At 54.9% G+C, this 15,442-nt stretch overlaps 1 protein-coding gene across 4 annotated transcripts in view; it reads right to left on the reverse strand.

Annotated features, from left to right (window-relative positions):
• PREX1 (phosphatidylinositol-3,4,5-trisphosphate dependent Rac exchange factor 1) overlaps nucleotides 1-15,442 on the reverse strand; it is a 166,996-nt gene that overhangs the window by 34,163 nt on the left and 117,391 nt on the right. For all 4 annotated transcript variants that reach the window (XM_036418583.2, XM_036418585.2, XM_036418582.2 and 1 more), the window contains exons 11-15: nucleotides 8,437-8,537; nucleotides 7,008-7,111; nucleotides 6,781-6,830; nucleotides 4,815-4,890; nucleotides 133-205 (exon numbers count right to left, since the gene is read on the reverse strand). In XM_036418583.2, coding sequence (XP_036274476.1) covers nucleotides 133-205; nucleotides 4,815-4,890; nucleotides 6,781-6,830; nucleotides 7,008-7,111; nucleotides 8,437-8,537 — 404 coding nt within the window. The remainder of the gene's footprint in view (nucleotides 1-132; nucleotides 206-4,814; nucleotides 4,891-6,780; nucleotides 6,831-7,007; nucleotides 7,112-8,436; nucleotides 8,538-15,442) is intronic.

Raw genomic sequence — 15,442 nt, forward strand, 5'->3', positions numbered from 1 at the left:
CCCGCCTCTGACCACCGCCTGGTCCCAGCCATGCTGTCTCTGGGCCTCCGTTTCCCCTCCTGTGAAACGCAGCAGGGGCCAGGGGCCAGGGGCAGGACAGACGGAGGCGGGCGGAGGGGAAGGGGTGATTACCGTGGTGCATGAAGCCGTTGTTGCACAGGCCCACGCCGAGCGCCACTGCTTCCTCCCGCGTCTGGCAATCGCCCTGGAATAGAACAAGGGGGGCAGGGGGGAGAGGTGTTAGGTGGACTGGCACCGGAGGGGCTGTGTTGCCTGCTGAATCCCAAGGGCCGGGCATATAGTAGGTGCTTAATAAATATGAGTTGACTAAAGGTGTTGTCCACAGGGACCAAGTCACACAGGAGCTTGCAACTATTATAAGTCAATGAGCTTCAACTATGTTCAGACAACCCTCATCGACACAACTCCCGGGGTGGGGTCCTAATGTATGGTGACAGGAGAAGATCGGACGGTGGGTGGTAAGCACACTGTGCAACATACAGCTCTTGTGACATAGAAACCCCCTCCTGAAATCTATATGATGGTATCAACCAATATCACACCAATAAATTTATTTTTTTTAAAAAAGAAGGGTGAACAAAAAACAAAAAAATAACTCCCAAAGTGAGACGTTCCGAGAGGCCCTTGCCAGACACAGACGCGCCAGAGGCCTGAACTGTCCCAGCCTCCCTGAGCATCAGAGGGGCCAGGAGAGGAGTTCCCGGCTACAGGAGAGGGGAGGGCCAAAGCAGCAGAGCTCAGTCTGCCAGGACCGGGGCCTCGGACGCAGAGCACAGGGCCTGGGGGAGCCGCTGGCCTCGGTATGCTGCCGCACTGGCTGGCCCAGCTGCCTGGAGGAAGACAGATCTCTCCTGTGGGACCCGGGCCTGTGGCTGCAGGGCTGGCAAGCTCCGAGTGCTGCTACGGGAGGGCGGCCGCCATCCATGAGAGAGGCAGAATCCAGAGCAGCCACCCCCAGCTGTGAGGGGCCAGCCGGGGAGGCACAGCCGGGGCCCAGCTCGCAGCCTGGGGGCCTGGGCGGCCGTCTGGAGACCACTGGCCTTCCGAGGCTCTCAGTCTGGCCTCCCAGCCCATCCCTGCTCCCCTTCTCCCCGCAGGGTCCTGGGGTGACCCTCAGGGAGGCTCCTACGTTAGAACAGCTGTGGGATCCATTGGTCCTGGATGCACCCATCACTTGAAAAGTGAACCCCCAGCCCACGCCCCATCGGCTGTGGGGAAACCACAAGTCACCATTTCCCTTCCCGGAGGAAGGAACAGGCACACACACCGCACTCCCCCATCCTCTCCCCGACCTCCCCCCTCACCCCCAAAGCTGGGAGCTGCAGCCACACCGGCCTCCGGGCTGCTCCTTCCACACAGTTCACGTGGCCCCACCTCAGGCCTTCGCACTCTTTCCCCCCATCTCAAATGCCTGCCTGGCTTTTCAGGTCTCAGTCCTATGTCACCTCCTCAGAGCAGGCCTTTCCCCACCTCCCCTCAAGTAGTCCTCCGCCCCCTCCACCACACATCCTCTGGACACATACTCAGCCCGTTCCGCTCTCCTCCCCTTCATCACATCTGCTGCGCCTGTCACAGCCTGAAATGCTGTCCCTTCAGGGCCCCGCTCTCAGGGAGGATCAGCCCCATGCTCTCTGCCCCGGCTCCTCTCCCTGCCTGCCACAATCTATACTAATAAAAATGTAATATGCTATTGATAATTAAACCGGACATCCTTCCAGACGAAGCTGGGGCTCCGAGGGAAGCCCTGATCCTGGGTGCCTGCCGGTGGCCGGAGGAGGGAATCCCGGGTCCCAGGGGCCAGAGGGAAGCTGGTTCCAGAATCCAAGGGAAGGAAGGCCTAACCCTGCACGAATTTTGTGCATAGGGCCTCCAGTCTCCTAATAAACAAATGTGGTTTAAGGTCTGTCTCCCACTAGAATGTCAGCTCCCGTGGGCAGCAGCAGTGCCTGCCACGTTTACCCCACATCCCCGCCCTGAAGCCCAGCATGGAGCAGTTAGCGGGCCACGAGAAATGTCCAAAGAATGAACTGGATGAAAGAATGGAAAGCCCATTTTGGGCACTGACCCTGAACCCACCTCTGTCTGCCTTGGTTTCCGTGTCTCTAAAATGGGAGCCATCATCCTGTCCACTCTCAGAGCCTTGTGAGGACTAAAGGACAATTCCCCGGGGGACTCCTGGCCTAGTGCCTGGCATGGAGCGAGCACGTGATACATGTTAATGACTCTTGCTCGGTTATTCCTCAGGAGGGAGGAATACCTCAGAGTGACGGAGCCGAGGCACAGCAGGGTTGGAGAGAGAACATGGAGCGGGGGGTGGGGGGAGCGGGCGGGGGGGTGAGAAAAGGGAGCTTACAGAGGGCCTCAGGGGGCCCCTTTGCCCACGAATTCCAAAACCCGTCATAAGGCCCAAGGATGCCTCTCACCCCCGACCGCCTGCCGGGCACTGCACAGTCTCTCTTTTAATATGTTTTTATGATTCCAGAGAGAGGAAGACAGAGAGGGACAGAAACATCGATGATGTGAATCAGGGGATCAGCTGCCTCCTGCACGTCCCCTACGGGGGATCCAGCCCACAACCCGGGCAGTCGAATTGGGGCCTCCTGGTTCAGAGGGCGATGCTCCACCACTGAGCCACGCCGGTGGGCTCCCTTGGTCCTGGTGGTAACCCGGAAGCAATCGCTCTTACTAACCCCATCTGATAAGTGAAGAATTGAGGTTACACTGTGAGAATGGGGTCCTCTCGGAGCTGGGCCCTCCCCCAAACACTGTTACACGTAGGGAAACGGAGGCTCCAGGAGGGGCCTCTCCACGGCTCCTGTCCTGCTCCTGGCTCTCCGGTTTCCTCAGCCGCTGCCTGGAGCCGCCAGCCTGGCCCTTTGTCTGCTCCCGCCCTGGCCCGGGCTCGCTGTACTGAAAACCCTGCCGCGGTCAGCACATGCCATCTGCTGGGTGGTGGGGTCTGTGAGGAGGGCACTCGGGCACATTTCTGCTGAGCCAGCAGAGGAGCCGGCAGACCTGTGCCCTCCCACCCCGGGCTCCCGGCCTGTCCCAGCTCTGTCCCGCTCCAGTCCACTGACCCCTGCCCTCCAGTTGATGACCACAGTCTGGGGTGCCCTGGAGCGCAGGTAGCACAGCCCAAGACAACGGAGCAGAGGGGTGAAGACAATGAACTCTGGAGCCAGGGGCCCTCTGACCCACTCACTGAATCCTCAAAAGCATCCTAAGGAGACTGGGAAGGCTTTTTAGCTTCGTTTTACAGGTGTAGAAACTGAGGCACAGAGAAGTTAAGTAGCTTTTGTCCAAGATCACTCAACTAGGAAGTGGCCGAGGTAGGACTTGAACCCAGGTCAGCCTGGCTGTAAGTGAAACATGCTCTGGGCTGGTTTCCTGGGACCCTAGGGATGGTGTAGCACAGTGGTTAGATGTTCTGTGGTCCCCAAATGGGCAAATCTGACATCAAATCCAGACATTCCAGACCCTGGGTCCTACATCAGCGCAAGCAGATTAAAATGCACCCATGCCCTACATTAAATGTGTTTTTGTGGCTCAGACCATATTTTAAAGGGATCTTCTAAACTTGCTTCTGAAGGTATTTGACGCCAAGAAACAACTACTTTGCAGATCTGCTGTGATTTTTAGGCAGCCATCAGGAATGTGTGTGCGACATGAGAAAAATCCAGCCAGCACAGTGTTTCTGGATGGAAAGGGGTTTTCATGGATGCGAAATGCAGGCTGACAGAAAGCTGGAAATGTTTAACCACACATCCACTTTGATTTCTCCTCATCTTTGGAGCCGATGCGCTCTTTTTACAGATTACAAATGAACATTCTTGCAGGCTCCCCGAAAAGTTTGCAGAATAAGGCACAGGTGGGTGAGACAGGCCTGCCCGAGCCCCCGCAGCTTTGCTGCCACGAGGCTGTGAGCCGGAGACCAGGCACATGGCCCCTCTAGGCCCGGTTCTCCCAGCCGCAAACGGGTTGGAGGGCGCAGTGAGATCGTGCTCAGAGCCCAGGCAGTGCCTGGCGCAGAGGAAGTGCCCTGTGAGCGGGAGCCATAAAGGACAAGAGACAGCAGACAGGAGTGTCCGTGGAACAAACACACCTCTGGGAAGTTGCAGCAAAACTGACGCGTAGACTTGCCAAGCCTCGCCCAGCCCCTGCCCCCTGGGAACGTATGTGAAAGCGGTAACTTGACAAGTCCCACATGGAGGCTCCAGAGCGGGGCCAGGATGAGACCATCTCGTCCCAATTGGCCCAGGACGGTCCCAGTTTTAAAACTGAAAGCCTTAAGGTGGCAGCAACCCAAGCGTCCACCGGCTGGTGGATTGACAGAACGTGGTTGTGTCTGTGCCATGGAATGTTGTTCAGTCTTAAAGAGAAAGCAAATGCTGGCGCATGCAGCAGCATGGATGAACCCTGAGACGTAATGCCGAGTGAAATAAGCCAGACACAGGAAGACAACTGCTGTATGACTCCACACGCTAGTACACAGGGTGCCTCGCACAGTCAAATTCAGAGAGAGAAAGCAGAGGGTGGCTGCCAGGGGCCGGGCGGGAGGGGTGGGGGCGGGTGTTTGAGGGGGTCAGAGTTTCGGTTCTGCAGGATGAGGAGAGCTCCGGAGAGGCTGCACAGCGGTGTGAATGCACCTACAACCACTGAACGGGCAGGACGGCGAGTGCGATGTGTATTTTACCACAAGTGAAAAGGAGTTTTAAAAACAAAGTCCTCGAAGGTCTGCGTCCCGTTAGGCTCTCCGTCCCGGGCAGAGCGCCATGGTGCTCGCGGATCCTCACCTGAGCCAGCAGCCAGTCCACCAGCTTGCTCCCCGGCAGCACGGACTTGTATGTCTTCAGGTGGTAATCCCGGTCTCTGTGGGGAGGAGGGAGAGCATCCTGAGCGCATGGGGAGCCGAGGTGGGGGCAGACGCCCTTTTCCCGCCCTGGTGCTCTGGGTCCAAGGGTGCCAGGCTCTCCAGGCCTGGGAGTGGGGGGGCGGGGGGCTGGGGACAGCACTGGGCCAGGATTCCACACCTCACTCTTAGGGCGAAACCCCCTTCCCTTCTCACTCACAGCATGAGAGGGCAGGAGTAAACGGCTCTCCGTCTCCTCTCTCCAGGGGCGACTTTGCCCCCCAGAAACACCAGGCCGTGTCTGGAGACACATTTGGCCATTATGACCGGGGGAGAGGCGGAGGGGTTCCTGGCATCTAGCAGGTGGAAACCCGGGATGCCCAGAATGGCTCTCAAATAAAGAACTGCCCAGCCCCGCGGTCGACAGCACCGTGACTACAGAAAGCTGGTTTCCTCTGAGGGATGAGGAACACTCTCCGACGGCCAGGGTCAGGACCGAGCAGAGGGCCGGGCCTGGGACAGTCCTGATTCTTTCCGAGGTAAATGCTCCAACCCCTGTGACCTCTGAACTTCTGCTGAGTCTTGGGACAAAGGGTTCCTCGGATCTTGCAACCATTTGTACTAACTCTCAGTCCTTCTGTGGCCGGCCCATACCGAGGCTGGTGAGGGCCAGCTGGGGAGTTTTTCTCGGTTTCGAGGAGCTGCGGTGCCCAGCAGGCTGGGTGATGGGAGAGGGAGGGGCCCTTCTGGGACTTGCAGGAGACGAGCAGGGGAGGGGCTGAGCAGGCGGAGGCAGGTCTGGAGATGAAAGTGGTTCCCAGGACCTGACCTCCAATGAGGCCAAAGGCCAACGACGAGGCCAGCAACTGTCAGGAAGGGCCCCCCCCTCCCCCCTGCTTCTCTGAGAGCTCATAGAGCTGTCAGGACAAGGGACAGGGGACTCTGGACCTGGGAGAGAACTGGGTAAACCTCTCTGAGCCTTCATCCACAACCACAGCCTCATGTAAAGAGAGCCACCACTGGCTGGTATTTCTACGGCGCTCACTCAGTGCCAGGCACCACTCAGACTGAGTCCTCGTGACAACCCAAGAGGCGTGAGCTATTCTTATGCCCATTTCACAGATGCAGAAACAGAGGCCAAAAAGATGCATTACCTTTCCGCATTTACTACTCGACAAAACATTCACTACGTGCTACTTTACCCCAGGCCAGCACCCTCCAATTTCAATCAATTAACATTAAATCAAACTTAAAAATCACATTCCTCCAGCTCGAGGGCTTGAGAGCCACAAGGGGCTAGAGGCTACCGGACTGGGCAGCACAGGCACAGAGCATTTCTGTCAGTGCGGAAAGGTCTACTGGACAGCACTATTCCAGGCGCCAAGGGTCTTGGGACACAGGAATGAACACATTCCCCACCCTGGGTGAGTTTACAACTCAGTGGGGAGAAAAGAACAGTCTACAAATAAACATGTCAACCGACATACTGACAATAGGACATACGTCATCCTGACAAGTTCAAGAAGAACACCAAAGTGAGGTAAGGCGCACAGTGCATGCCAACGATGACGCTTTGTTGGGAAGGTGGTCAGGGAAGGCCCTTTAAGACACTTGAAGGAAGTGAGGAAGCAAATAGGCATGCACATAAGGGAAGAGGAACAGCAATGCAAAGGCCCTGAGGTGGATCCTATTATGACCCCATCCACACAGGAAAGAGTAACTATGCCCAACGTCACACAGGTGGTATCTGGCAGGCACCACCATGCTGCACTGTTCCCCAAAAAACTCACTCCACCCCAGTCCCAAGCCTATGGCGTAGGTGCCATTATTGGTTCCAGCTGATGGAGAAGGCTGGGGCTCAGCGCAGTGACCAGCGAAGGTGAAACTGACGTTGGGAGAGAGTCACTTACTTGATAACAGGGGTATAGAGGCTGTGGAGACGGCAGTAAAGCCTTACACCCTGGAAGAAAAAAGGAGGAAGTCTGGGATCAGGTCACATCCTTCAGGGGCTCCAAATCCATGCCCCCCGGAAAGAACAGGTGTGTGGGGGAGAGAGAGGGAGGAAAAGAGGCCCCTGGGGCCTGCTCTGTGCTGACGGAGGGGTCAGAAGGACGGGTCAGGGTGACGGGGTCCCTACCTTGGACATGATGTCCTCCAGCTCACTCCGGGCCTTGTACGTGCCGTCGTCGTAGCGGAAGCGGTACATCACCTGCTCGTTCTTGAACTGGTGCTTGTCGGAGACTAGAGGGACCGGGGGGGGGGGGGGGGGGGGGGGGGTCAGTGAAGCAGAGCAGGCCCCCTCGGCCCCAAGCCCACCGTCATCGCCCTCCACTTGGCCAGCCTCCATGCCAAACAAGACTTCCCGAGCCTCCTGCCCATGCTACATGCGGGGCCTTGCTGAGACTTGGGCCATGAGAGGCCCAGACATCCCCGGGATCCAGCCTGTGCTGGGGCCCATCGGGCTCAGCATCTCCTTGGAGCTAGATCACCACAGCTTGTGTGGGGACCAAGTGTGCTGGGTCTGAGACCACACTGTCAGGATTTATGGGACCATCTCTACACCACGGCCTTGAGCATCCCTTCGCGTGTCTCTCTCTCTCATGCCCCACTTTGGATCCATTAGCCAACCTGGTAGGCTCTCCCTTCAAAACATTCAGAATCTGACCTTGCACTCCCACTAAGTCCAAGCCACTTCCCTCTCCCTCCCGGGATTTCACAGCTGCCTCCGCACTGGGCGCCCTGCTGCTGCCCATGGCACACAGTCCACTCTCCGCATGGCAGCCAAAGGGATCCTGCTGAAGTCTGAGTCTGGGCGGGTCTTTCCTCCACTCAAAACTCAGCAGTGGCTTCTTCACATGTCACTCAGAGTAAAGCCAAAGGCTCGGCAACTCCCTATTCGTCCCTGGACCTCGTCCCCCTGAGCACTCCCCTTGGCCCTGTGCTCTCTGACGTCATCAAACACTCCCCCTGCCCACTCCGCAGAAGCCATCCTAGCATCCCTTTTGTTCCCCCAACAACCACTTACCTTTCTGTCCCAGGACTTTACACTGGCTGTTCTCTCTGCCTGGAACCCCAGAGCCCACCTGCTCCCTCCCTCTCTCCGGTGCTGGCTCCGTCCTCCCCTTCTCCGTGAGGCCTTCCCAACTCGCCTATTTATGGTGAACCCCACGCCCTGCTTTCTCTCCCTTCCTACCCTTGCCACCACCTGTGTACACTTATTTGTATGTATCTTGTCTACTGTCTTCTCCCCACAGCTGGAAGCTTGGCCCGTTCACCATTGTGTAGACAGCGCCTGGCCCCAGACAGGCACTCAATGAACTTAAGCCAATAGAAAGGTTTACTCCTCTGCCCCCACCTTTTTGAGGTGCCCCCACATTGCTGCTACCCTGGGGGGGGGGGGGGGCAAGCAGTTTTATAAGGGCACCTACATTCCTGGGACCCCACCGAGCCAGGGTACAGGGTGGCTGCAGAGAAGTATAGAAATAGCCTCTGAGTCCGTGGAAACAGCACTGTAGGGGTCTGACCTATTCCTACCCCTTGGCCCACCAGGCCCCGCCCCCACTCACCATGGTGGATAATACCATTCTCCAACAAGGCTTGGCCCAAGTTGACTCCTTCTTCAGTTTTGCTGATTTCACCAATTTCCAGGAGCCAGGCAACAAACTCACTGCCAGGAACAGAAGGTGAGGTTGAGAGGACTTCCCCAGCCCTGGCCCTCAGGGACCAGCACTAAGCAGGCTTGGCCTCACCCGCTCCTGGGAAGAACAGCCAAACTTCCCTCAGGGAAGCAAAGCTTAGCGGGCCACAGCCCTGGGGGTTGTGCTGAGGCCTTGTGATTCTCCCCATGACCAATGGCAGAGACCCCCGGCCCTGCCTCAGGCTGGATGGATGAATGGATGGCTGAGTGGATAGGTAAATGGGAGAGTGAGAGGACGGGAGGATGGATAGATGGACACGTGAGTTGACAGGCAGATGAATGGAAAGTGAATGGATACTTGGATGACTTCACAGACAAATTATTAACAGACGGCTGAAAAGACTGGTGAGCAGGTGGGTGGAGGGGAACATGAGCAGGTGGGTAGGTGATGAGTAGAGAGATAGCTGGGTAGATTGGTGGGGCATGGATGACAGGTGGCTAGATGGATGGATGGATGGATGAACAGGAGGAATGAAAATCAAACAAGCAGGAAGAAATACGATCCAGAAAGGTAACTGTGGAGAGTCAGGAGAGTTAACAGTGATCAAATCATGTCGGCCTCCTACTTTAAATCCTCCAGCAGGCTTCCCCATTGCTCTCAGAAGAAGAAAAGTCTGCCCACATGCAATCAAGGCCTGCAGAATGCCCCGTCCTGACTGACCCGTCCCCTGTGTCTCTCACTTATGCTTTAGCCATGCCCACCTTCTTTAAAAAATGTCGGGCTCCTGCCTGCCTCGGGGCCTCTGCATGTGCTGTTCCCTCTTCCTGGAAACACTCTTCTCAGCTCTTCAGGGAGCCCCTCCCTTTCATCATTCAGGTCTCAGCTCAAATATCAACTCCTCAGAGAAGCCCTCCCTGCCCACCTCATCCAGAGCCATCCCTTAACCCCACACAGTCCATCCCGTCTCTTGGTTTTGCTTCCTTTTTAATGTTGTGATTGTCTGAAGTTGTGCTATTTGCAGATTTATGTGTGTTTATCAGCTATCTCCCCCAACCAGAATGTAATCTCCATGCCCTCTTATGCATGGCTCCACCCCCTGGACCCAGCAGAGGGTCAAAAAAGCACATGAGGGCTGAATAATTGTTTATTGAACAGATGAAGGAGCGAGCCATGGAGCAAGGAGGAGTGTTCTGGGACCAGGAGGAGGACTCAGGGAGAAAGCAGTGCTCCTCGGCCGCAGGAAAGCCGGCAAATCCAATGTGACTACCCCGGGGGGCAGAGGCTCAGTCAGACCCCAGCTCCCGGCTCTTGGCAGTGTGCACTCAGAGCTCAACCCACTGGAAGTCAGCAGGAACGAGCTGTTTCCGCCTCGCAATCTGTGTTCAATGAAAGCAGGTGGCAGCTGGCCAGAGCGCAGAGCTCTCCTGCTTATCGAAACCAGCTGTCCCGCCTCCAATTACAGGGCCAGAGGGGGGCAGGGCTATTTTTAGCTTTCCAGGGTTTGCTGAGCAAAGACCTGCAGTGCTGTGTAGGTCGTGGCGTGTGCTGAGGCATTCAGAGAGCCCCGATGCAGGCCCAGGCGGGGGGCATAGAAATGGATCTTTGGGTGGAACAGGACCCAGGTGGGGAAGAGACTGTTCAGGGTCCTGCCCATCCCCAGTTCCATTCTCTAAGTTCCAGAACTCAGAGGCAGGGAGAAAGATGCCCACAGCTAAGAGAAATGAACAGATGTTGAGTGCCCACTCTCGGAAGCTGGGGGCTCAGCGTCCGGCTGCCCACTCGCTGTCCCACTGGGGGCCGCCTCTGGCACTGACCCCAGCCCTGTGGCCAGGATTGGGGGGGGTGGGACAGGAAGTACCCCACAGCAGATGCTAGGACAGAAGACAAACCAGAGGCCAGCAGCAGTGATCACGTTTCTGCTCTAAGCCGAGTCTTGCTCCTTTTTAGAGGACAAAGGAGGTTTCACCGCTTGCTGGGCACATTTGGGCAAGCCGCTGTCCCTGTCTGGGCTTTCACGGGGCCCCTCTGGCCAGTGGCTCACTCAGGGGCTTTCTGGATTTATTTATTTATTTATTTATTTATTTATTTATTTATTTATTTTAATATATTTTATTGATTTTTCACAGAGAGAAAGAGAGAGGGATAGAGAGTTAGAAACATCGATGAGAGAGAATCATCGATCAGCCTCCTCTTGCACACCCCCACTGGGAATGTGCCCAAAACCAAGGTACATGCCTTTGACCAGAATCGAACCCGGGACCTTTCAGTCCGCAGGCCGATGCTCTATCCACTGAGCCAAACCGGTCCCGGCGGCTTTCTGGATTTAACAGGTAAACTTTCTAATCACACAAAACCTTAAGCTGGGACCCAGTGTGCAAAACCAGATAAAATGCACTGCTGGAGGCGGGAGCCCCTTCTCAGAGTCTGACCACGGCTGCATGGGAAGGCTAAGACTTTTCAAGAAAAGCCGGAAATCCCGCATTTCCTGTGAACTCTCCCAATCGGTAAATGTAGCTATCAAGTCCAGGTTCTTCTGGAAGCACCATGTGGCCTAGAGAAAAACACATTTGCGAGCTGTGCTGGGTCAGGAGGGCACCATTTACCAGCACCAGGTGCAGGGAAGGGTGTTCGAGAACGAGGGATCAGCATACTCAGAGGCCCTGCGTGAGTTATGACTGGGAAAGCAGCAGCATGCCAGCTGTGGGGAGCTGCAAAAAGCAGCGAGATCCCGTCTTCCGGAAGGACACAGCTCAGTGCAGCGGTCGGGGGACACAGAGAGAAGGTGGGTCTAGTTGGTGGCAAGTTTGAAGTTCGGGGAATGGGGGACTGGATGGAAGTTATTATGTGTCCCGCCTTCATCCCTCCTTCCTTCCTGGTCCCCAGAACCATTCGCCCGGTAAACATGGAGCCACGCTCAGTGCTGGCCACAGGGGAGGCACAGCTATGTCTCTTCTAGGAAAGTGCCCTAGCGGAGGCCCGAGGTCCCACTCACCACCCAGTTCAGTAATCGCGTGCCTGTCTCTCCCATGGCCTTGAGCTCCTCGAGGGTAGGGACTGGGGGGTTATAGTAAACCCCACGGCCTAAGATGCCTCCTGAAGGTACCTGCAGCCATGCTCGACAAATCGTTATTGACCAGCCACCACATGCTCACACCCTGCACCTGTGTACACAGGTGGACGAGACAGCAAGACCTCTTCCCCCTGAGAACTTCCCTTCTGCCACACAGGAATAATGGAAGGCCATCTGACCTCTGTCACAGGGAAAACCAAAGGCCTTCTTCTTCCAGGAAGCCTTCCCTGACTGCCCTGCCAGACAGACTAACACACCTTGTCCCCTGGGCTCCAACAGCTCTGACCGTGTCCTCATTCAGGGCCTGCATGAAGGTTCACCCTCATCGTCCTCTGCCGCTTATACACTCTTTCAGTAGCTTTTCAGAGCCCTGAGAATAAAGGCTGAACCTCTTACCCCTTCCCTGCCTGACCTGGCCCGTCAACCCCTGGGCCACTGTCTCCCACTCACTCCCTTCAGCCACACCGACCTCCTTACTGTTGCTCAATTACTTAGTCCAGGCCATTCCACCTTGGAGCTTCTGTACCTGCCATTCCCTCCCCGATATGTTCACGGCTGGCTCTCCCTTGTTATTTAGACCTTGGTTAAAAGGTCACCTCCCCCCAGAGTGTCTTCCTGACCACCCTGTTGAAATACCACCCCATTTTTTGCCTCTTGAGACCAACCTACTTACTTCCTTACAGCATCTTCACCTCTCTGAAATTCCCTTCTTTATTTGTATTTGTATTTGTATTTGTATTTGTATTTGTATTTGTCTATTGTCTTTTTGCTGACTCCCTGATGGGCTGGTTATGTCCAGGTGGTGAGTTTGTCCTGCTCATAGCTGGCACATAGTCAGTAAACACTCAATAAATGGAATGAATGAATGAATGAATAATAGATTCTGTCTCTCCAACTCATCTGGGGATCCCAGAGGACAAATGCCATGATCCTCCCATGATGCTTCCAGAGTAACATACAGATTTCACTCCTTGGTTTCTGTCATGTGGTATCTGTGAGGTTTGTCTCTTGAGTTTGACAAAAACAGGCCATTCTTGCATCCATCAGACCGTCAAACCTCAGTGGGAAGGGAGGGTGGGGGTAAAGGGGAGAGATCAGCCAAAGGACTTGTATGCATGCATATAAGCCTAACCAATGGACACAGACACGGGGCGGGGGTGGGGGGGGGGGCCATGAGGTGAGGACAATGGGGGGGGGGAGATAAGGACACATGTAATACCTTAATCAATAAAGAAAAAAATAATAAAATAAAAACAGGCTACTCCTTAAGCCCAATACTCATTTCTATCACTCTTGCCAGCACTGTGCTCAGCATGTCACTTGCATTTTCTCACTGTCTTCTCCAACAATCTTATTAGGCATACTTTATTCCCACTCATTCATCGATCATTTACTGGACTCAGAGAAGTTAAGAAACTTGCCCAAAGTCCTGAAGTGGGAGCTCCAGAAATTGAGTCCAAGTCTGACGCAAAGCCCAATCCCTGAAGGTTATAAAGATAAATCAGACACTTTCTGTATTCATGGAGTTCCCTGTCTAGTGGTAGAGACAAATGGAGAGAAAGTTTCTATGAAGTAAAAATGAAATGTGCTGAATAGAGATAAAAATGGATCAATGCAGCAAGCAGCAGGATGCTGTGGGTCCAAGTTCTGGATTCACATCCCAGCTCCCCACCTGTGACCTTGAGCAGGGCCTTCTCCCTCTCTGTGTCTCAGTTTCCCCATCCTTAAAATGGGGATGATGGCAGTCACCTGCCTCACGGTGTTGTGTGAGGGTTAAAGGCATGGCCACATGCCAGCTTCTGGAGCAGCAAAAGGCTCAATAATGTGCCCCTGTGGCTGCTGGTTCCTTCCACCCGAGGGGCCAGGGAGCTCCTGGGGGAGAAGGCGGGGGAGCGGAGCCCCACAGGGAAAGAGGAGGTCACAGCCCCGGGCTCGGTGCACGGCGAAGCCATCCGGGAGAAGAGTTTTACAGAGCAGTCTCCTGCAGGACAACAGGTCCGTAGGCCCCAGCGATTACACAACGAGCTTCAATTCTGGCCCCGTTTCCAATGGGCAGTAAAAGAAATCTCCTTAATCCTTCCTGAGAAGACAGAACACTCCACTGAAGCTCTAATCAGACAGGTTATCCCATCCGGTGGACTATGCTCTCGGAGGGGTCCGGCAGGAGGTGAGGAGTCCTCTGACCCTGGGGGACGAGGTGGGAGGAAGGCCCCTCTGGAGAGAAAAACATCCTTTCTGCCCAGGGATTAGGGATTAGCTGGTGGAGGCCAGCCAGGCTGTCCCTTCCCCACAGCCTGCAGGTCTGGCACCCCATCTCCTCTCACCCAGGGAGCTTAGCTGGGGGAAGAGGAGTGGGCTGACCCTTGGGGTCCAAATGGCAGCCCAAACCCAGGGCATCCTGATCACCCCACAGGGGCCCAACCCCCCCTCCCCCTCAAATCTCCTGCCTGCTATCCTGCCAAACACAAGCCTTGGCCCATGACCATACCCAGCCCCACACTTGGTCTCTGACAGCCCATCCAGAATCAATACTGAATGTCCACCAGGCATTTCAACCTGCCACGTCCAACCTGAGTTTCTGTTTCCCACTGTCTCCACATCTTTGTTCACCCGGCTCCCGAGCACCACACTCGCCTGAGTGCCTCCCACCTCTCTGCCTGCCCCCTTCCCAACTCCTCTGCTGGTCCTTCCTCCAAAGGCCATCAGGCCCCCAACCCCAGTACCAGCCTCTCCACCTCCTCTTCCGATTTCCTTCAGTCCCTGTGGCTCCAAAGACCATCGAGAGCCCACACCCCCTGCACGCAGGTCTCCAACCCAGACTTTTCTTCCAGGGTCAAGATTTTATACCCAGCTAACATGTCAACATCTCCATCCAGGCGAGGGAGGTCGGGGAGACTGGGTGACAGAAGGTGAAGAGATTAGCCAAAGACCATACTGTGCAACTCACAGACACAGGCAACCACGGTGAAGGCCGGGGGTAGGGAAGGAGGACCTGGATGGAGGTGGGCAAAGGTTGGGGGAAATGGGGACATCTGTAATAGTGTCAAAAAATAAAAAAATAAAAAGTAATAAAAATACAAACTAAAGATCCAATCTGGTCACACCTGTGCTCTGACCCCTTTGCTGCTTGATTATAAAATGTGTGCAGGGGTAAAATGTTTTATTAGTAGTAAATAATGTATTTCCCAAACAGAGAAATGAGAGGCCCTAATAAGCACTGAAAAGCTTACAGACCCTCCCCCTCCTCCTCTCTCACATGTAACTCGGAAAGGGAGCCTCCCCAGTTCCCAACCCTGCGGACACCTTGTTCTTGGACTTCCAGCCTCCAGCGCTGTGAGAAAATAAATCTGTGTTTACGCTGCCCGGACTGTGGCGTTTTGTCATGGCAGCCCCAGCAGACTGAGACAGAGCCTACGTTTGCTCTCCCAGACCTCCCATCACCTTCGTAATCCATTCCCTGTGTCAACTACCTCTGTGCTTGAAACCGTGGCTTCTCTTTCCTAGAACAGCACTTTTCAACCCACGGTGGGCAACCCACTACTAGTTTGTGAAATCAATTTCTTAGGTCTCACTCAGGAGTATTTTTGAAATGACTTCAATAGAACAGAAAGGGTAGGACAGGATGAGGTAGGATAGGACAACACAGGATAGAAAGAAATAGAATAGAAATGCAGAGCAGATGGTCTCAGAGTATAGCGAACACAGGAAGTTTTGTGACTCTTCAGCTTCATTCATATATTATATGGATGTGTGTACCAGGTCATAACAGGAAACTTGTTTTGCAGTGAGTTATGGTTAAAAATACCGGAAAGACCTGATATGGGGGCCCACTATCCTTCTTGACCTCCAAAGCGCAAGGATTCA

The sequence above is a fragment of the Pipistrellus kuhlii genome, unplaced genomic scaffold (genome assembly GCF_014108245.1).
Source record: "Pipistrellus kuhlii isolate mPipKuh1 unplaced genomic scaffold, mPipKuh1.p scaffold_m20_p_6, whole genome shotgun sequence".
In the NCBI taxonomy this organism is placed as follows: domain Eukaryota; kingdom Metazoa; phylum Chordata; class Mammalia; order Chiroptera; family Vespertilionidae; genus Pipistrellus; species Pipistrellus kuhlii.